The sequence below is a fragment of the Berghia stephanieae genome, chromosome 2 (genome assembly GCF_034508935.2).
Source record: "Berghia stephanieae isolate SIO BIC M18660-M18661 chromosome 2, UCSD_Bste_1.3, whole genome shotgun sequence".
Lineage (NCBI taxonomy): Eukaryota > Metazoa > Mollusca > Gastropoda > Nudibranchia > Aeolidiidae > Berghia > Berghia stephanieae.
Window position 1 is genome coordinate 6528294 of NC_088361.1, and position 21786 is coordinate 6550079.

The 21786-nt window shown below is 35.5% G+C and overlaps 1 protein-coding gene across 37 annotated transcripts in view; it reads left to right on the forward strand.

Annotated features, from left to right (window-relative positions):
- The window catches only part of LOC144964226 (uncharacterized), a 110198-nt gene that overhangs the window by 12702 nt on the left and 75710 nt on the right, over positions 1 to 21786 (forward strand). The window contains exons 4-5 of one of the 37 annotated variants that reach the window (XM_078898268.1): positions 14093 to 14330; positions 18409 to 19467. The exons of 29 other annotated variants lie outside the window; for them this stretch is intronic. In XM_078898268.1, coding sequence (XP_078754394.1) covers positions 14093 to 14330; position 18409 — 239 coding nt within the window. In that variant the 3' untranslated portion in view covers positions 18410 to 19467. 7 more of the 37 variants (XM_078898266.1, XM_078898272.1, XM_078898273.1 and 4 more) reach the window with 7 other exon arrangements.

A 21786-nucleotide genomic window follows, 5' to 3' on the forward strand; every position in this document is an offset into this window, starting at 1 on the left:
GTTTATAATTACAACTTTGGAATCCACTCCAGGTATCAATACTAAAAGAAAAAAAAATGAATTAAAAGATTAGAGTTTTGTCAGGCAATATCCACTAAACATGCTCAAACAGCATGCCAACTGTCTGGGAAATTAAAAAAAAGTATTGGCTGCCCCAGAAAATATAAAGTTTGCTTTTTGTCCCGGAAATGAAAAAATCAACCATTATATTACCACCTGGACTTAAGAAGTCTATGCAATCATGAACAACTGTGACGTCATCCACTTCATCATCATCATCTCTATCACCACTACTACAACAACAACCACCACATCATCATGTCTACTTCTACTACAACAACCACCACCACATCATCATCTCTACCACCACTACTACAACAACCACCACCACATCATCATGTCTTCCACCACCACCACTACAACAACCTCCACATCATCATCATCATCATCTCTGCCACCACTATTACAACAACAACCACCACCACATCTTATCTACCTTCTACTAGTAGTACAACAACAACCACCACTACTACAACCACCACCACCACATCACCATTTCTACTACAACTACTACCACCACCACCACTGCTACAACAACCACCACCACCACATCATCATCATGACTACTAGGCACTTTGATAACTCAAGTCCAGTGGCTGCCGATAGATTGACTGTAAGGTGAAACTCGTTTTTTGGAACTTTACTTTTGGCCCTTTACTGTTGTGGTCACCATGGTGTTATTTGTGAATCTATTTGGCTAATTTTGGTATCATTTTAACGGGCACAAGTTTTCTAATGGTGTATTTCAATCTTAATTCCTTATTGTTTTTCTCTGTAAGCTAATGAAGTAAGAATTTATCAATTTATGAGTTATAAGGACTTTTAAACTTATGGATTCATTTGATTTATTCTTAATATATCGATAGACAATTAATTGAAGAACATCTCTGCCAAATTCCATCAAAATTGATACATTCGCTCTTATTTTACTCACCATCAACCCCACTTTTTAGGACAAAAACGTTATATATTTTTCTATTTTTCATTTAAACCTAATTTTATTCATACTTACCATACATGAAAATGATTTATATGAAAATAAAGCTTATTTTCAGACCTTTAGGATACCCAAAACTTGCCATTTATTTTTTAATTGAATCAAAAGTTCTGAAACAGTAAGTGGGCAATGTTCACGGCTAAACTTTCCCTATAGATGCGAGATGCTGGTTTTGAGGCAGCAGTGAGATCGCGGATTCTCTCTGTAAAAGGCTCGAACCCAGGACCTTCTGATCCAAAAGCGAGTGTCATACCACAAACATTTTTTATATTGAATGTGCTATTCATATGGCATATTTTTAGAAAAACGTTGGTAATAGGATTCTTCTCAACGACTGCATTGCAATGATAATTCATTTATAATGTCTTCTTTTAGAAAAGGATCAGAGCTTGTATTTCATATGCCTTGTTTTTTTTTTTAAGTTTAGTTGGAAGGAATTTTTAATATTAAAGGGATCCAAAAATGGGATATGTTGATCATCAGAGCATTGTTTAGTGGATTTTTGATTAGGAAAAACTTCTGTATGCAGAGAAGTCAACATTTAACCAAACCAATGGAAATAATGCTGTGATTTTCATGTAATATTATTAGGTAACCACTATCTATCGTGTTCATCTGCTAAAAGGAGATAATAAATATTTTAAAAAGCATGCTTTTGGCTTAGCTTGAAAAAATTTCAGATTTTGTATGTAAAATAATGTTTCCTGTTCTATCTGCTTAATGCAAGGACATATAGATTGTAAGTATGCCAATTTTCGAAGTTTAGGTAGGGGCTTAGGTTGGTGAATGTTATTTATCTGGAAAAAAATAAAAATTGCACCCCCCCCCCCCCCCCCCCCCCCCCAAAAAAAAAAACAAAAAAAAAACTGGCTTTCTTTCTCTCTTTTGTCTCCCTTGATTTAACAAAACTTTACAGATTCTATGGACAAATAATCATTCAATTGTTAACTTTGTTGCATGTCTTGGTCATATTATTAAAATAATTTCATTTTCAGTTGCTTGGACTTTTTATTTGACACACTGCTTGCAAAATTCTTTTCTCTTTTTTTAGTACATAATAGAAATGACAGAATTAGCTTTCATTCTTGTAATTTCCTTATTTTAACATGATCCATAGAGCCTGTAAAAAATATTCCTTTAAAAATGTATCTATTTTTGATGATCAGGACTTGGTTTGCTTTGGTCTTTTTTAAATTTTGTTTTTTAATACTAAAAGAGAAGACAAAGTGTCTACAATGAGAATTGATGCTGAACGTTGAAGTGAGTTCAGAAACATTTGTATTTTATGTGACATGTTTGTCACATAATCAGATGTTATTCATGATGACCAAGAGTACTGGTTGTGTCAAAACGGTTAATTTTGCATCAAGTTTTTACTATTGTGCAAGAACATGTCTCCCTAGATGCTCTTTCTTTTGACCCTTACGTACTGTTGGTGAAAAATGAATATTCATTAATTTCTAATTGAGTAGTGGTTCCTCAAAACTTGTTTGGGATGTTCATTCCCATGGATTGGGTAATTGAATAATAATGTAAGTAACACAAATAGTCTCAAGAATGGATATCAGATAAACTTTAAATTGATTTTATAAAGTTATAAAATAAGTATCCTCCCAAAATGGCATAAAGTTGGGTATTTATAAAGTTATAAAATTATAAGTATCCTCCCAAAATGGCATAAAGTTGGGTATGCTGAATTGGATAAACCATTAAAAAAAAAAAAAGAATGTTAACAAAATTGAAAATCCTAGTTTTGGAAAACCACTCATCAATTTAGTTTCCAAATTTTATTTCCTTACGCTTGGTGACTTTTCAAGTTTAAGACCATGAAGTCATAACATATAGGCAATGCATTAAGGTCTTTCCATTCACTTTTTTTCCCCTTCTATCTGCTGAAGTGGAAGCAAGTCATGAGTCATGTGGTGTTTATTGGAGGGTGTTTGTGTTGAGGGGGGGGGTGAATTGTCTAATATACTTCTCAATAGCAGGTACTATATAGCTTCAAGTGCGGACTATCTTTATTAGTATCAATATATAGATATCATCGTCCCTTTTTAGCAAATGGGTCCAAAAGACCAAATTTTGATTTGTTGTCACATTGTCAGACAATCCGACACAGCTCATCTTCTTCTTTCCCTTTAGGCCTGCTACTGATAACAATAAATCTTAATAATACTTTTTTTTCAAATACCTTCCGATCTGAAAGTGAGTGTCATACCACACAAAAAATAAAATAAAATCTCCTTTAGTCATCCCACAGGGGAAATTTGTCTCTAGGCATCCCACAGGGGTAATTTGTCTCTAGGGTCTATTCCAAGGGGAAGACTGGGATGACCCAGGCATCAGCCGCAATGCAGTGTCGCAAATTGAGCTAGAGCGATATGGCTTGCTCAACACCACACAGCACAGCGGCAGGTGATCGAACTCAGTACCTTTCGTGTACAAAGCAAAGACCGTACCGCTGAGCCCATAGCCGCATAGACAGACAATGACAGACACAACTATCCAATCGCTGATACTGATAGTTCAGAGAATCCTTGGTGCAACCTTGAAGATACATCTGGGGTAATCCTTCATCTGATTCCAACAAATATATTTCATTTGGCCTTATTTATTTTAAGCAGACAAATTTTGATGGACAGAATTTTTTTCTCTTCTGAATATGGATTTTAAAACACAAATAGATTTATAATTGTTAACAGATTTCTTGTCTGTGGCAGGTCTGTGAAGTTTCTTTTGTGTGTCATGTTAGTAGATAGGTAGGAAAATAAATTTATGCTCAATACTGTGATTTTCACATCTTACTCGACTGGTTATCGGGTAAAATAAAAACAAACCACCCAATAGATGAAACAAAATTTACCCGGTAATAAGTAAACCTAAGTCTGTGGGTAGTTTTTGGCTAGCAAATGAAACATTGCAACTGGATTTTTGCACCACAAACCACAATTACAGACAGTAGCTGCCATATATACCTACCTCTTCCATCTATGATTAAGTGATAACTATTATCACTTCTAAGTGTATATACATTTGATTATTACTTCTAAGTGTATATCCACCATTGACATGAAAAGGAGTGGTCTTAGATCCTTTTGATGTTATTGATTGTTGCCTAAAAGTGTGTTTCTCTACTATGCAAATTACATTGTGTTAATAATATCAATTTGTATTTGTATTATGTGGGGTTGCTTTTTGAAAAAGATAAATTTGGTTAGAAGATATATTTTAACTGATGATTTAAGTTTTTGTGGCATTGTTAATTTATCATTCTTGAATGTTATCGTCTGAAGCTCTCCTCAAAACTTGTATTTGTATTCCACTTTAAAAAAAAACAAATAACAACACAGAATTTTTCAGTGTCAGCTGCATCTTTGATGTATTTTTGAAAATACCTATTGCCATGATGATCTATCCAGCATTATGGTTTTATCTCTTATTGGCTTTTTCATTTATTTGTTTTTCTTTTTTTTTTATTGATTTATTGTTTAGCTCTCTGTGTAATTCTTGAAAATATAGACATGTCATCTGGCTTGCATTGGAAATCAATGTATTTGTCTGTTAACTTTGCTGCTTGATAAACAAGCTCGGGTGCAGAAAAGGGCTAAGAAAATAAGATAAAAGAATAAGCATTGAGAGAGATTTTATTCCTTAACCTAGACAAACACTAACAACCCACACCCTCTGTCTGACCCAGATAGTGAGCACAGCAATGTATTTTGAGTTCTTCACTATCACATATTGGCATAACTGCCAACTGTCTTGATAAAATTGGGTCTGTCCTGATTTGCCAATCTGGAGAACGTTTTTTTAAAACAAAACATTGGACTGTAATATATATGGAAATGACCTTTGCACGTCCGAGGATTCTGCTTTTTTTACTCGCAAATTAAGACAAGGAACAGAAAATTGCTCTAAATCTAGATAATATTGTATAATAATACAAATATATTGCTGTTTGTGTGTCATAGTGGTATTGTGCATACAGGTGTCCCGATTCAGCTCTTTGAAAAGTTGACAGCTGTGCATTAGTTTTTATTTTTAAAATCGCTCTGTATTGTCGACATAAGTCAAACTGCTTAGTTCCACTTATAAAGAACAGGTTTTATTGGGGGTGGAGGGGTTGTAATCTAGTTTTGTTTGTTGCTCTTCCTAAATAATGAAAGTATTTGAAAATCCCAATCATCATAGTTAAATAGTTTCTTAAGGATTGGGCAAATCGTTGAATGTTCTGGATTCTTGTAAAATTTCTCTTCAAGATTTTCTCATGTTTGAATTCAATGTTTTCAAGTTCAATCAATAGAGGAGATTATTTCTTTAAACGTCTGTTAAAATTGTGTGACTAATTATTCTAGATTGTTGATAAGCATGTTAGATGTATGTTTTTGGGGGGATTTTTTTTTATCCATCAAAAGTATATGTTGTGTTCCAACTGGAAAAGGTTGTTTCTAAACAAAGGACCGACAACACAATACTTTTTTTCTTCTGCAGAAGGTGCTCATCAGAATCTTTCACGGCATTTCCAACAATCTAACCAAAGACAATGTTTATCCGCATCGTTTTGGTGTTGTCACTGTGATGAAGAATTTTATTCTGAGCACATGTTAAACAAACATATGAGTGGGCGAACTTGCAGAAAGCCTTTCAAATGTGGAAGGTGTTCTTTATCTTTTATGCACCGATCAACGCTAAGGAGACATCAGACTGTTTGTGGTGGAAAATTTACTCTGAAGCTTCACAGTTGTTCAATTTGCAACCGGAATTTCACCTATAGACATGACCTTAGGAGACACATGAAGAATATTCACCATACTGTTAATATGAGCTCCCGTTTCTAAACGGTCTATTTTACTAGCTCTTATAAAAGTATCAAACGGCTTTAATTCTTCTTCCCAGTGTATTCTGCAAATTCCAGTGGATATCTTGGCCTTGTCAACAAGACATGCAATTATTGCAATAAGGATTTTCATAGTGCTCGTGACATGAAGGCTCATATCAGTTTCAAGCATCTCAAGCAAAAAGCACACACATGCGACAGATGCGGGAGCAAATTTGTTCATATACAAAGTCTTAGACGCCATCTTCAACGTTGCTCAGGTTTTGTTATGATTTAGCTTTAGCTGACTTTTTTGGGATGCGGTCGGATAATGTTTTCGATTGTTGTAAAATAATAAAAGTTGATGTATGTTATGAGATATGTCTTTTTTTTTTTTTTTTTGATATTTATTAGTGAGTCAGATATTGTAATAACTGAATGATTTTTGGTGGTTTATGTCAAAATGATTCGTGATTTCATGGAATTATTGAGAGTTCATTTGCCAATTACATGCACAGTTTATTTATTTTAGCGATGATTATGCTTGAAATTATTTTTTTTCTTTCATGTCATTATCCGGATCTCTTGTATGGGTGAGAGTTAAATTGGTAAAATTGTATTGTATTAACTTGGGGTCCGGTCTAAAACACCGGTCTGGGTGGGGATCCTGACCTCCCATAGCGGGCAGGGAGGTACATACTGTGTCTTCTATCCCCTTTTTTCTATTTTCCAACATGCTTTCTGTCTTTGTCTTGGAATGAGATTACTTGGCCCTGTTCGGAGTCCTGGCTGGGAGGGAAACAGTCGAATGCATAGTTATTGTTTTGGGAGATGATATTTTTTTCCTTGTAAATCATCTCTCTGTTATGTATCATTATATTTATTTTTAATGTATAATGTAAGCATTTGAGTGTATTCCTCTTTGTTGGATTTTGTGCTTGCGGATGAGACTTATAGGTGATCTCAAACTAAGTACATTGGTGGTATGCTCTTGGAATCTACATCTGATCCCTATTTGTTCTTAGTTCCCCTTTTGTCTTACTTTTTCTTGGGTGCTTTAATTGTAATTCCAGAACTTTTTACTATCCCATTTTCTTCCTTTTTACTGGCGCTGATACTGATATGACCTAAATGTGTTGCAAGCCCCGTAAAACCCTTAAAAACATAAAAAAACATAAAACACCGGTCATGGTTTGAGAAATTTGTCTCTGAACGTTTAATTTTAGGATTTATTTTATGACTCAAAGCTGTTGAAATGGGTGATTTGTATTTTGAAAGATGCTTTAGGATGCTTTTTCTTAATGGCTCTATTACATGCATCAATAAACAACATGATGCCCTGCACCATCTGCAGTTTAACAGGCTGACAATTGTGAAGACGATCTTGACACAATCTTCCAGTGTAATGAGACATTTTAAAAAAAAGCAACAGATTGATGTTGCCTGATATTTCATTGCAAAACCCACAGATCAACTTTTTAAAGCACCTATCAGTATCTTTCTGTAGTACATTGCAGCTGGTGCTACCTGTTTCTCGAAGATTTATTCGGTTGGCCTTTTCTGGTGATGTGTGGCATGTTGACGTCTGATATAGCTTATTGGGTCACATGTCACAACATTAAAAACAATTTATTTGGGATATTTTGAATGCCACTGTTGGATTCAGCGACCCCGAAATCATTTGCCCTCGTGTTAAAAATACATGTAAAATGCATAGTTAAAAGGTTTCATAATTCAAATTAATTCTTCCATTCTCTTTTATCAATTCATTCATCTATCCCATAGATTATCCATCAATATTATTCTCATCCATCTGCCCATCGTTGCCATATCCCATTGTCCTTCTGGTCTATCTTCCTTTTTCTTATCTGTCTTTCTATCAATCAGTGTTTTCTTTACTGGTTTTCTACACTGCAGCATACAGAGCTAAATCAATGTGTGACTTATGGGCCATTTTTTTTTCAATTCTGTGGTCTGGTCAATGCTTGTCAAAATTGTTGTGTGTAATCGCGATCGCACCAGTTTGTCCTGTATTATCCATGGTTGACCTTGGTTTGGGCAGGTAATATAAGATGCATGTAACATCAGAATTGTTATATTAATTGCATATTTGATATATACAAGTTTTAAATGTAGAAACAGAAAAAAGAGACCATAGGTCTCGGTACTTGTACCAGCTTCTGAACTTCATTTTTACTCCAGATTCAACTATGGACAGTGTTTTGATTCCTTTTTTTAAAAAGTAGTTTAACGCTACATTTTTCAAAGAAATTTTTTTGATTAGTTGGAGGTATTGTTTCTTTCTCCAGTTGTGTCTATTACGGGAAAAACAAGTACATCTGGAAAACTCTGTTGTGCGATATGTAACAGTAGGTTCAAGAGCAAGAGAGATTTGGATGGACACATTAATGTTAGACATCTTGGTCTTAAACCTCACGTTTGTCCAAGGTGTAATAAAGGATATGCCTATAAACAAAGTTTAAGCCAGCATTTTTATTTTTGTCGCTAACTGTTAACTTTGACTTTGGTGTAATTTTTGAAAATGAATCAAGAGATTTTTGCTCAATCTTAAATATTGTTTGCTGTCATACATCTTCCTTTATATAATTGTCTGGTTTTGATTTAACATCATGTTATTTTTGAGTTTGGTATTGTGTTTCCATTTCTAATTAAATTTTTTTTCTTCCTCTCCTTTTATTTTTTTTTCTTTGAAATTTATGAATTTTATTGATGATGAAACCAATATTATGTTATTTTAGGAGGATCCAGCTGTTCTCTGTTTAGCTATGAAAGACATTTGCAAATGAAAATAAACTTACATTCTCCAAAACAGGTACCTTGTCACCTGCTCAAAAATAATAAAGAGCTGAATTTCAAGCAAGCTTTTCTTGACCCTATTGAAAGATTGAATATAGTATTTTTTATACCTCAAACATAATGATCAAACAAAGGCCCGTCATAGCATAAGAGATTATTTTCTTTTAGCAAGTTCATCTATCACATAGGGAAGTCGTGTTGCATTGTTATATTGAGCTGGTTCCCTTCATGGTTGCTTCTTGATCTTTTTTATTCTTCTCGCACAACGCTGTTACCTGCAAACTTATAGCCATAGTATAATAGTGGGACCGATTTAGTAGCATTCAAAAAAATTTTCATAACACGAAAGGTCGAGGCTGTTTTTCTCTTTTGAACCAATAATGTCACGAGTGCTGATATACTAGTTATACAACCAAACTGACCTGTCATCTTCCTTATCCTCAGTACTGATACTTTGATGAGTCAAATATTTATGGTTACGAAAAATAAGGTAATATACTTTAGGGAGCGTTCACATATTACGTCATCAGCTAGGGGGGGAGGGGGGGTCTACCAAATGTTGACATGTGTTGACATGGGGGAGGGGGGGGGGGGGGGGTCAGACCCAAGATGATGTCATCAAAACATAGGCAAATTAAGCCTATTTCAAAGTTTGTTCCTTTCAAAACAGCTAAAGATAAATTGCTATGATGAGTATTGCCCATCTCTCAAGAAACAAGATGGGAAAGGGTATCACTTCTCAAAAGGCGAACTTGCCCTAAATGTTCATTGTATCACTCCTCGATCACAGCAATGAAAGACCATTCACGAAAATGCGGCATACAAGAAACAGCAAATGGGAGAAAGTGATGACGATGAAGATGAAATTGATGATACTATTTATAGTACATTGCCAGAGGTCCAAGGCAGAAACATTTTTGAATCAATTAATTTTATGTTTGGAAATTGAAACAGAAATTCATTCCACTAAAAGACTAATATGCTATAAAATAATTTGCCTCCTATACTATTTTAAATTACACTTTCTGAAATTTTTTTAATAGCACCTGCACCAAGTAGCCTAATTTAAATAATGTTTGTTAGATTTTATCTTTGCAAATTTAAATTTTATGTCCCCATTGTATCGTAAAACATAAATTATCAACAGTTTCTGAAATTAATAAAATGTCTGAATGTGTTTTATCAAACGTTGATAATCAATGTTTATGGTTTGAAAAATGAATAATAAATATTGTGAAATTAAAGTTATCTTTTAGTTTTTATTAAATTAGATGACGTCATCATCTGTTGGGGAGGGGGGGGTCAGGTCAATGATGACAAGTGATGACTTGGGGGAGGGGAGGGGGGGGGGGGGTCTAAAAAGGGCAAATTTTTGATGACGTAATATGTGAACGCTCCCTTAAACGACTTCTAGGGTCACTAGTAGATTCATGGAAATGGTACAAAGCCATAAATGCCCATCTTGCGTTTCCCTCCTAAATTATCTTTTGGATTTCCTTATTATCAAGGCTTCTTGTCTATAGTGTGTTTCAAAATACATGATCACACTTTTCGATCTGTTTCTTTCAGACATGTATGTATTGTCACAAATCTTTGCATACAATCCTAGTGAATCCTAAATATGAATAATGTAGTTTTTATGGTTCTCGTGCATTCGCAAATTCCATTAATATTTTGTGGTGCTTTCATTTTTACCAACCAGAACATAAGAATTTTATAGTGACACACACAGCATAATGTTAAGACTATTTTCAGGTAGGGGCTTTGCATGGTTAAAGAGCAGAATTCTCGACCCCTCCACTTCAATTTCCACACAAAACGAACCAACATTCACCATTCAGTCCGTTTTACGAACACAATATTGGTGAATGATTTTTAGTGAGTAAGAGAAGAGTGTGGAATACGACTTTAATCTTATGATGCCTAAACTGTTATTATGTCACCAAATGATATGACACACATCGCTAAAGATATTTTTGAATATAGAACTCTAGTGTAAATCTACAATTTTATTATGCAAGTCAGTGTCTTGGTTTTCATAGATCGTAATAAGCTAACCTTTGAGCCAGTTGTTCTTCCAATGAGCAGAAAAATGTTTTAGTAGGGTTTAGTGCAATCTAAGCCATCGAGATGTGATATTACAACGAAATTTATCAAGGCAGCTTCAAAGATACGAGCTAAACACTGTGGTCATGAATTACAGCACCTAGGGGACTTACACATACTGGCTTGTGGAAACTTGAAGAAAATACAAACTTTTTAAGCTTTTATGTGCTATATTTTGGTATTTTAGACCTGTCAATTCTCAGTCAATTAACTGAAATCAGTCAATTTGTCAAATTCAAATATTTAAAAAAGGAAAGAAATAAAAAAAGAATGAATTCACAAATCGTAGTCGAATGACCGTAAAATAATTAGGAGTGTTCCACAGCGCTACGCATAGCTCATGGGGACCGTTTATATTAACGATGTATATATTGCCAAGACAAAGCGACGCTTTTTATAAAAGGCGTGTCTGAACACTTCCCTGGGTATTTTCACACATCCTTCGTTAAATTATTTTTTCACTTTCCAATCCGTCGTGATCCCAACTGTAGCCAATTTTAACTGAGCCACCGAGCGATAAATTTCACTGTTTCATCTTAGCCAAAATTGACCACATTTACCCTTCGAGTCTCAAAACTATGATAAAGTAAATTGCGAATGCTGCAAGTCCGTTATGTAGACATCTTCAAATCGAAAGGTAGGATAGATTGCTACAAGCACATTTCGATTGCCTCACGTTGTAAACAAACTGGTTGACCGTTTCTTCACTGGTTGAGTACCTGATCATAAGGAACAATGGTAAGTAGCCTAATTAATTCCCGTGCAAATCAGGACGTTTTCTGGCATTGTTTTGCTCAAGCCCAAGCGAGCTTGCTGTTTTGTGGCGATTTACCTTCATTTCGATTCTTTGAATTTTTCCGCTACGCCTGCCGAAGTTTCTTCTTGATAATTCACTTATACTTAATAATTCAGTGTATTGGCCTGAAGTCATATTTATTAAAAAAAAATTTTTCTCTGTCATTTACTGATTGAAAATCAAGTTTGCTCATTGCTACATTATTCTAATGTTCTCACAATGGCTGAGCTGTTCGTGGATCGCAATTCAGACTTGTCGAGCATCGATAAAGATGCGAGTCCCGTGAGGAATAAATTCAATTGGTCATGGCTAGAAGTTAAAGATGATAATGGTGATTATTTTTCTATGTCAAAAAAATTCCAGAGACAGGAATATGACTTTGATGAAGTCATCTTTACCTATATGAATGACATGCTGATTAGCATTCCTTCTACATCAAATTATGGCAGTCATACCAGTAAGAAATAACACCCACTATTTTGATATATTGTATTTATCACTCTCCTCTCCAATGATGCCCTTATTTAAAAAAAAAATAATTGAATCTTCAGTTTGTCGAAGAGTTTCAGTCAATTTTTAAGGAGCTCATTTACAGGTCTAGTATTTCTAATCCAATTTACTTCAATATTCTGACACTTAAAATATCATTTCCATATAATTGGCCAGCAATATTAAAATGTGAAAAGTGGAGAGCATTTAAGGAGATGGAAAACAATGGAGTTTGAGTGTTGGTGTGTTGTTGTTTTCGGACCAGACACTTTTGTGACCATAGTTTGATTAGTATATTTGCTCGTGCGTTATTATTATAGTACCAAAGATTGTCCTAGTTTCTTTTTACTCTCTCTCGTCTTAACTTTAGAATCTTTTGGCAAGTTGGGGGCTAGTAGTTCATCGATTTATAAAGTAAGTTTTATCATATAGTTTTGAGGACTAATTAGTTAACAATTTCACCAATTTAGTGTCCGTTTTCCTAGAGAATGATTCCGATTTCCTTCCCAATAAAATTTAAAGGCACACAATGCATCTATTAGAATATTTAATTTGGGAGGATACGGCTTCCAGAAAAGAAGAGTTGCATCTGATGATAATTCTCTCTCTCTCTCTCTCTCTCTCTCTCTCTCTCTCTCTCTCTCTCTACATATTTATCTATACTTAATATATATATATATATATATATATATACACACACCACACCACACACACACACACACACACACACACACACACACACACACACACATAAGATGGAAAGATAGAGGTCAATTCTTTTGTCAGGTGTTACCTCATGTGAGTTGAATTGTTACAATAGATGTGTACAGCAGAGCTGCCAACTTATGTTTTTAGGGTCTTGAATAAAAAATCCTGAACTTTTCCAAGATGATATTTAAACAAGTAACATGACTCATCTTTGAGTCTTTAAACATGTTTGCATTGAAAATAGTTTTACTTTCATTCCATAGTCTCATTTTAATACATAGCTAATGGTAAAAGAAAAATTGATAGCACCAATATTTCTTGAGTATAATAAAAAGTTATAATCTCAATGAAAATTATGAAACCTTTTGTTTGAGGAAAAGATCCTGGCTCAAAATCTTATCCCGTTCAACTCTCTCCTTTCCAGTCGTTTTCAGACTCTTCCCTGAAACATCACACAACCCAATACAAAAATATATTCTCACTCAAACAGAAAAGCAACAAGTATGTTCTATACGTAATATTGTTCAGCTAAATAAGCTCTACAACGCAGTGTCAAGTTTTTATAGCTAAGGCGAAAACTTTTCTTTAAATTCTGTGATATTCAAAAGAAATTAGAATGGTAAAATTGTTGAGTTGTATCGTAACGAATATGACGATTTTTTTAGGAGTGATTAGGAGAGTGTTGATTGACAGCTCTGATAACAGTGGCTGATTTGGGGAGGGGGGTGTCTAATCAAATGATCAATTTATCCATAATTGTCATCAGTTAGAGCAGAATCTTAGCACCCTTGTATACATTCATAATGAAGTACGGAATTGTGTCATGCTTTAAGTCTTGAAATTATTTTTCTGATTTGGTAAGGAATCATGCTTTGTGAAACTTGAATTTTCTTTCCCTGAGAATTTGGTTGGTCCTCTCTTTTTTATTCTTCAGGTCTTGGATTTTCCCGGTTTGAGTGTGACATTTGCGGATTATTATGTCATCACAGATCCCATTTGCAAGATCATAAAAATGCTGTACATTTGCGATTGATTACCTATCGTTGTGAGCAATGTGGGAAATGTTTTGCGTACAAAAAGAACCTTGTCAGACACCAAAAGCTCTGTGATGCCAATACTTTTTAATGTTTCCTCCGTTTTGACTTTATTCTGCTATTAGAAGAAATATTTTGTAAACAGAATGCAGTTTTAGGTGTATTTTAGCAAGTTGTCTCCTTTCAGATACTATGTATCAGGGAGCTGTCTTTTCATAGATATTTTTAAAGCTGATTAGAGCTGAAAGAGATTTTTCTTTTTTCTTCAGATACCTGGCTTTACAAGGTTCAGTGTGATATATGTGGGAAGCGATTACGTTCCTCCTGGGAATTGCGTGACCATAAAAACAGTGTTCATTTGAAAGTTTTTGCATTTTCATGTCAAAATTGTGGCAAATCATTTGCCTACAAGCGGAGTCTGAAGCGTCACTGTATTTCTGGTTGTTGCATTCCTAAAAAGGATGTTGATTTGGAAACAAAAGACACAGTTAAAGCCTTATATACTTGGTAGGTTGAAGTAGTTTATGCAGGTGTGTAAACTGAGCTATAGTGGCCTTCCTCATTCTGGGTGGGGTTCCCGACCTCCCACATGGACAGGGAGGTACTTCCTGTGTCTTCTATCCCCCTGTGTCTGTTTTCCAATTGCTTTCTGTCTTGTCTTAGAATGAGATTACTTAGTTTTGTCCTGACATTGGCTGCGAGGGAAACAGTCGGATGTATAGTTAAAGTTTTGGGTGATGGTATTTTTTTTCTTGTAAATCATCTCTCTGTTATGTAATTTTATTTTAATTTAACATATGGTTTCTAAACATTTGAGTGTATTCCTCTTAGTTGGATCTTGTGCTGGTGTCTGGTTGAGACTTTTAGGTTATTTCAAACTAAGTACACGGATAGTGTTCTCTTGGACTCAAAATCTGTTCCCTATTTGAACAATTCCCCTTTCTCTTACTTTTTCTTTAATTCCTTTTAATTGTACATCAGGACTGTCTTAACTATCCAATTTTCTTCCTTTTTACTGGCGCTGATATGACCTAAATGTGTTGCAAGCGCCATAACAAAATAAAACAAAACTTTCCTCGTTGAAAACCGGATATCTCCTTTTAAAATTTTTTTTTTATTGCTTTGCTTTGACTTTTTTTTTTCCCCAGTGAGGTATCAACATATAATTTTTGAAGAGCATGTCAGATTGCTTTTTTTCGTTATTTATTTTTTTTTTTCGTTTGATATAGAATGACTTAGGCATTTATCTCTTCGCAATTGTTTCTTTATGTATGGATTCTCCCTATGATCTGGAATGAAAGATAATGTCAGAATTATATCGTTTTTTTATGTTTTGTTTTGTGTTGCACAGCTTTTGGTGATAAGTCATCAAAGACTTATCTTATCGTAATTGTAACAAAAAATAAAAAAGAAAAATGATAAAAAGAGAAACTCGGTTTGCCATAAGATGAGAATGAATGGTTGGAATTGTGAAGTTGAATTTTAATCGAACTGAAATAATTAGTTTGTTCTTATCATTACTATTTAACTTTTTTGAATTGAATTGTTTGGAGAAAGGTATTGATTATTACATTTTTGGGTTATCAATGCTTTCTGGATGATGATGAAATTAAATTTTAGAGCTCTGATAGCCAGGTGTGATCAAGATTAGTGGAAGTGATAAAACACATTTGTTAACAATATTGAAATTGTTTTCCGGTGGATTCGTTTTAAAATTAGTTTTGAATATAACTGAATTTAGACTTTTTTGTTGTCAGAGTTTCAGTCTGCCAAGTGGATGTATAACATCTGTGGCACATGTTATCGGAATGATTACCACCTAAGGGAACATATCCACACGTTTTACTTTGGCAATCTTCCCTCCTGTAACAAGAAATTTCTGGGTGGAGTTCCTGACCTCTCATAGTGGGCAGGGAGGCACTTACTGTGTCTTCTATCCCCCTATATGTTTTCCAACATGCTGCCTGTCTTTGTCTTGGGATGGGATTACTTGGTTTTGTCCTGACCCTGCCCGGAGTCCTTGGCTGCGAGGGAAACAGTTGAATGTATAGTTATAGTTTTGGGAGATTTTTTTTCTCTCTGTGATGCACTGTATTGTGTTTTGTTTACATTATTATATATTATGATGTATTTGAGTGTATTCCTCGTAGTGGGGACCTGTGCTTGTGCCTGGATGAGACTTTTAGGTGATCTCAAACTAAGTACTTTGATAGTGTGCTCTTGGAATCTACATCTGTTTCCTATTTGAACCAGTTCCCCTTTGTCTTCCTTTTTCTTGGGTGATTTGATTGTAATTCTAGAACTTTTTACTATTCCATTTTCTTCCTTTTTACTGGCGCTGATATGACCTTAAGTGTGTTGCAAGCGCCGTAAAACCCTTAAAAAAAAAAAAAAAAAAAAAAAGAAATTTGGTTATAAGAGAAGGTTTGGTCGCCATAAGAAGATAAATTGTCTGAAGTGTCATAATATTGAATTTAAAATGATAATTTTATTTTTCATTCTTTGGAATGTTTTTGGAAGATTTTGGTATTTTGCTTGTTCTCCTTATTCTAAAGTTATTCTGTTTTCTTCGCCCACGATGTTGACTGTTGACGATGACAGTAGACAGGCTATTTTAAATTTAAGAGGCATTCTATTGTGGTGGAAGCATTGAAGATAACGTTCTTCTGTAAACTGATTACACGTCTTTTTGTATGGTGACCAGAAAACTTTTACTTCAAATATCGATGGACTATTAGCCTCCCAACTTGCCAAAATATCCTTAAGTTGAGAATGCTATGATTTAAATACTTTTAAATCAAGTTTGGGGTCATCTTAGTTTAACAATATTCGAAAGTAAACATTTTCTGGTTGAATTAAAACATTTTGTTTTGTCAGTGTACTGCAGTATTGTTTGAGATGGGAAATGTTCTTGGTCTCATTATTTTTGTATTGTATGGATTATTTGATTTGCGGAAGGATTTTCTCTTACATCATGACCGTAGATCTACCTTAAATAATGGTTTTAAATTATTTTTTTTTCTTTGGCATTATTATGACACTTGGTTTTGGAGAGGATCGGTTGTTTTAATTAAGAATTAAACGCACGTTTGCTATAACTGTTACACTCATATTTACACGGTAATGGACAGCCTAGTATTGACTTCCCATGAAAAGACTTGCTTGGGTCAGGGTAATGAAAAAAATAGTATCAATCATGTCTTGTATGTCTTGTAAGACTATTAAGTGTCTGCCACATAGTAATGATTTTTTAAAAAATATATTAAAAAAAATTATGAGTTTATAGTTTAAAGCTCGGTTTGATCAAGAGCAACAAAACTTTGCTATAGAATAATATGTCACATTGCATGTTGTTTCTTGCTCCAAACAACCTCCTCCAAATTCTTAAATTTATGACCCACCTCTGGGTGGGGATCCTGACCTCCCATAGCGGGCAGGGAGGTACATACTGTGTCTTCTATCCCCTTATATCTGTTTTCCAACATGCTTTCTGTCTTTGTCTCGGAATGAGATTTCTTGATTTTGTCCTGGCTCTGGCCGGAGTCCTAGCTGGGAGGGAAACAGTCAAATGCATAGTTATTGTTTTGGGAGATGATATTTTTTTCCTTGTAAATCATCTCTCTGTTATGTATTATTATTTTTATTTTGAATGTATAATGTAAGCATTTGAGTGTGTTCCTCTTTGTTGGATTTTGTGCTTGTGTCTGGATGAGACTTGTAGGTGATTTCAAACTAAGTACATTGGTGGTATGCTCTTGGAATCTACATCTGATCCCTATTTGTTCTCAGTTCCCCTTTGTCTTACTTTTTCTTGGGTGCTTTAATTGTAATTCTAGAACTTTTTACATCCCATTTTCTTCCTTTTTACTGGCGCTGATATAACCTAAATGTGTTGCAAGCGCCGTAAAACCCTTAAAAACAAAACAAATATGACCCACCTCTCCTAAAGTATCACCCAATGTCCAATATGTTGAATTTTTAAGATGTATGGCTTTGTAGATTTTAGGTGATAATTTTGTTATTATGACAGCATTTATGAAAGAATGCTTAACGCCATACTGTCGACAGTGTTTGGGAAGTTACAGTTCATACAGACTTATACAATTTCTATGTAGTTCTAGTAGCGCAGTGCTGACACCATGTGTAATATTCTGTGATATTTATTGATCTGTGTAAGACACTTAATGATTGTTTAACAATGTTAAAATAGAATTATCTAAAATGGGACTTTGCTTGCATCATCAAAATGACAGCCTTTGGTTGTCTTAGAAGAATGGGTCTTTGTTTAAAGACCGCCTTGTTTTTAGTTATTAATCATTTGAAACGATCGTGCCATAGATTTATTGAAATGCTTTATGTAGATAATGTAAAGGTACGAGCGGTTTTGAGCTACTCAGACAGACTTTTAATATCCTGCTCTTTTTATTCTCTGTGGGTTTTGTTATGCTGTTATTGATTTTTTGTTTTGTAACACCAATTTCTGTTTCTATCATTACCATATTGACATTTGGTCTTTTGTTACAATCTGCTTATAAGTATCATTTGCATTTCCAGTGCAGTTTGCATTCTCTCTTGTCTTTTCCAGATGATAACAAGTGGTGTTGCAGGTTCTGTGGTAAAACGTTCTTTAAAAAATACCGCCTCACTGACCACATTAAGGGAGTTCATGACAAGTTACTCGTTTGTTCTTGTTCCCTCTGTGGGAAAGGCTTTAGATACAAAAAGAACTTAAACAGGCACATGGTTAATTGTCATGGGCATGGTGTTTGATGAACATTTATATTTGTTCAAATTATTTTTCTGTGAGCACTTGAATACGATAAAAACAAACGATACCAAAATTTTTTTTTAAATCGTGAATAGTCAATTGTGAGCCAATATATTATTTTGTGTCTTGGCTTACATGGGTGGTGTCTATTGTCCTTTCATTGTGGAAAGGAAAGAACTTACTGCGTCTTACTGCGTCTTCTATCCCCCTCTATCTGTTTTCCATCTTGCTTTCTGTCTTTGTATTGGGATTAGATTACGTGGTTTTGTCCTGTCCCTGGTTGGAATCCTTGACTGGGAGGGAAACAGTCAAGTGTTATGGTTATGGTTTTGGGAGACACTTTGTTCTTTTCTTTATAACGTATTCAAAATAACAAATGACACTAAGATCGATGGAAATGTGAGAGAAGGGAGAAGAGGACGGTGGGTCGATGTGTCAGAGTGGCTATGAAAATGCAGTGTAACCTTGGTTGGTACTGATTTGGGCCCCCACTAGGCATTCCATTGGGCGAAATTTTATCCACCCCAAATTTGCTCGCTAGGCAAAGCGAAAGATTTCGTTACCTTCACTTGTTTGAGTTGTCTTTCCCCAATCCCGCTCAGGAATACTTGGGAATAAGGTGCATCTTATTTTTAAAGGGTATATTAAGGCCTAATACATTTTATCCTTTTAAAAATTTATTTTCATTCTGTATCACGAATGCTGTAATGGTGTATTCCAAGAGTTAATACGCACTGTGAATGAACTTGTTCCTTGTTGCCTGTTAGTATCTTTGCATGATACAATAAATTGTTAGTCTTTGTATGATACAATAAATTGTTAGTGTCTTTGTATGATACAATAAATTTTTATACGAATAAAATAATATTTAATGAATTCTGGTATTTTTTTAATTTCTTGATATTCCACGTGTGAGTGTTGCTTGCGCGTATCCTCCCCTTTTTATAGAATACGATGTGTTTTTGTTTGTTTAAGAGATTCGTTTGTTTTTGTTTTTGTTTTTTTTTTCCCACGGCACAAATATTGTCTTGATCTGCTAATTTTAAGCCTTACTCATGAGTAACCTACTGCCCCAAAATTGTATTATTCGGGGAGACGTAGATGTAGAAGAGGAGGAGGGGGGGGGGGGGGACTTTGATGCTGATCTGCTGGCACGACAGTACGATTCGCTGATTGCCGATTGTTTGTATATTACACACATTTCAAACATTTGGCATGCTCTAGAAGTAGAAGGTGAGGGTGTAATTATATGGTACACTAGTAAACTGAGCTAAATATATGAAGACCAAACCCTCAGTCTGGTGTTCTGTCGGAATGAACCCGATGTCAGAAAGTATGATCGGGAATGAGATTTTGAACTCTAGGAAAAGATGTATGTACTGTACTCTCTCCTCAATAACATTAGATTTTCTCCATCTGATTTTTAATTATCCCGACTTAATACAATTTGTAGATTATGAGTTACATTTGATTTTACAAAAGGAGTTTTAATGGGGGGGGGGGGGGGGGGGGGGGGGGGGGGGGGGGGGGGGGCAGGGGGTATTGAAAAAGAAACTACAAATGGTAACTGATATTGACAAAAGGACACTGATGATCTATGATGTTTCTATCGGAGTATAATAATTATCTATCTCTCTTTCGTATATATGTTAATCGTTTTATTGGCCTTTGTTGTCTGGCGGTACGACACTCGCCTTCGGACCTGTCTCTGATTTGGGCTGCGAAAAGTTGAGTTTTTGGAGACGGATTTTTATACTACTTCACTCAACTATTATTCAGGTGTAATTCGGTTGTTACCTGATCTGTATCAGTGTTGTCTCCGTCGAAAAAATAATTGTATGCCGCCTTTCTTGGGTGATGTCTCGTCCTACGTGTTAATTATTGCTGTTGTCTTGTGACCCTTTATTTGACGTAAAGCGCTTTGCGTACATGATGTTAAGATATTTAATAAAAGCTCAAGCTCAAGTTTTAATCGATGTGTGTGTGTGTGTGTGTGTGTGTGTGTGTGTGTGTGTGTGTGTGTGTTTTAGCACTGGATGGAATCTACTATCCTACTTGGCTGAAGGTTTGTGCCTGCACCGAGCGCTCCCTGAAATGACTCACTGTACATTACCCATGTATTATCTCTTCGTCAGTCGTTGCTCCTCTCAGCGCTCGTTCTCTGTCATACTCTTCTCTCCCCCCCTCCTCTCTCTCCTCTCTCTTCTCTCTCTCTCCTCTCTCTCTCTCTCCCTCTCCTCTCTCTCTCTCTCTCTCTCTCTCTCTCTCTCTCTCTCTCTCTCTCTCTCTCTCTCTTCCTCTCTCTCTCTCTCTCTCTTCTCTTCTCTCCCTCCTCTCTTCTCTCCCTCTACTCCCCCTCCCCCTCTCCCCTCTCTCTTCTCTTCTCTCTCTCTCTCTCTCTCTCTCTTCCTCTCCCCTCCCCCCTCTCTCTCTCTCTTTCTCTCTCTCTCTCTCTCTCTCTCTCTTCCCCTCTTCCTCTCTCTCTCTCTCTCTCTCTCTCTCTCTCTCTCTCTCTCTCTCCCTCCCTCCCCCCCCCCCCTTCCTCGTGGTTTTTGCAAGGATGTGAGTTTTTGTTCAAATTGTTTATGCAGACAGCATGCGCTTGGAAGTTTCTTCCCTACTACTGAGAAATAATAATTAAAGTTGAGCTTTGCGGCGTCGATGTTGTTGAATTGATTTTACATGTGTTCATAGATATATTTTTCCCATTGTTGTTCATATTTGCCCTGTTTCATGGGTCAAAGTCTGCCGGCTATCAAAAAAATTCAATTGACCTTGCCGGCCAATGAAAAGTGCTGCCGGCAGGATTAGTAAATTTCCGAAATGATATTCCTCTGATTTTGCCGTGTCGAACATTTATCCCGTGATTAACGCCCAGGCCGCGGAACGGTAGATCCGCACAAAAATCAACTTCTCGTGTGTCTTATTTGACACATGTGCTCCTGTTGATGAATTTTGGTGACACTTTCATTTGTATGACGTTCGCACAAACAAGGCTGGCTGCCAAATTAAAACTGGCACAAGACCAAGATGTCGATGAGTAGATTGCGCTTTCCCCCCCCCCCCCCCCCCCCCCCCCCCCAAAAAAAAAAAAAAACAAAAAAAAACGAAGGGAAATTTCTCTTGCAGAGTAGTGCCTGTTGCCTTGTTTCCAAATATATACCAATAGCGAATACATACATATTCCTTTTGATG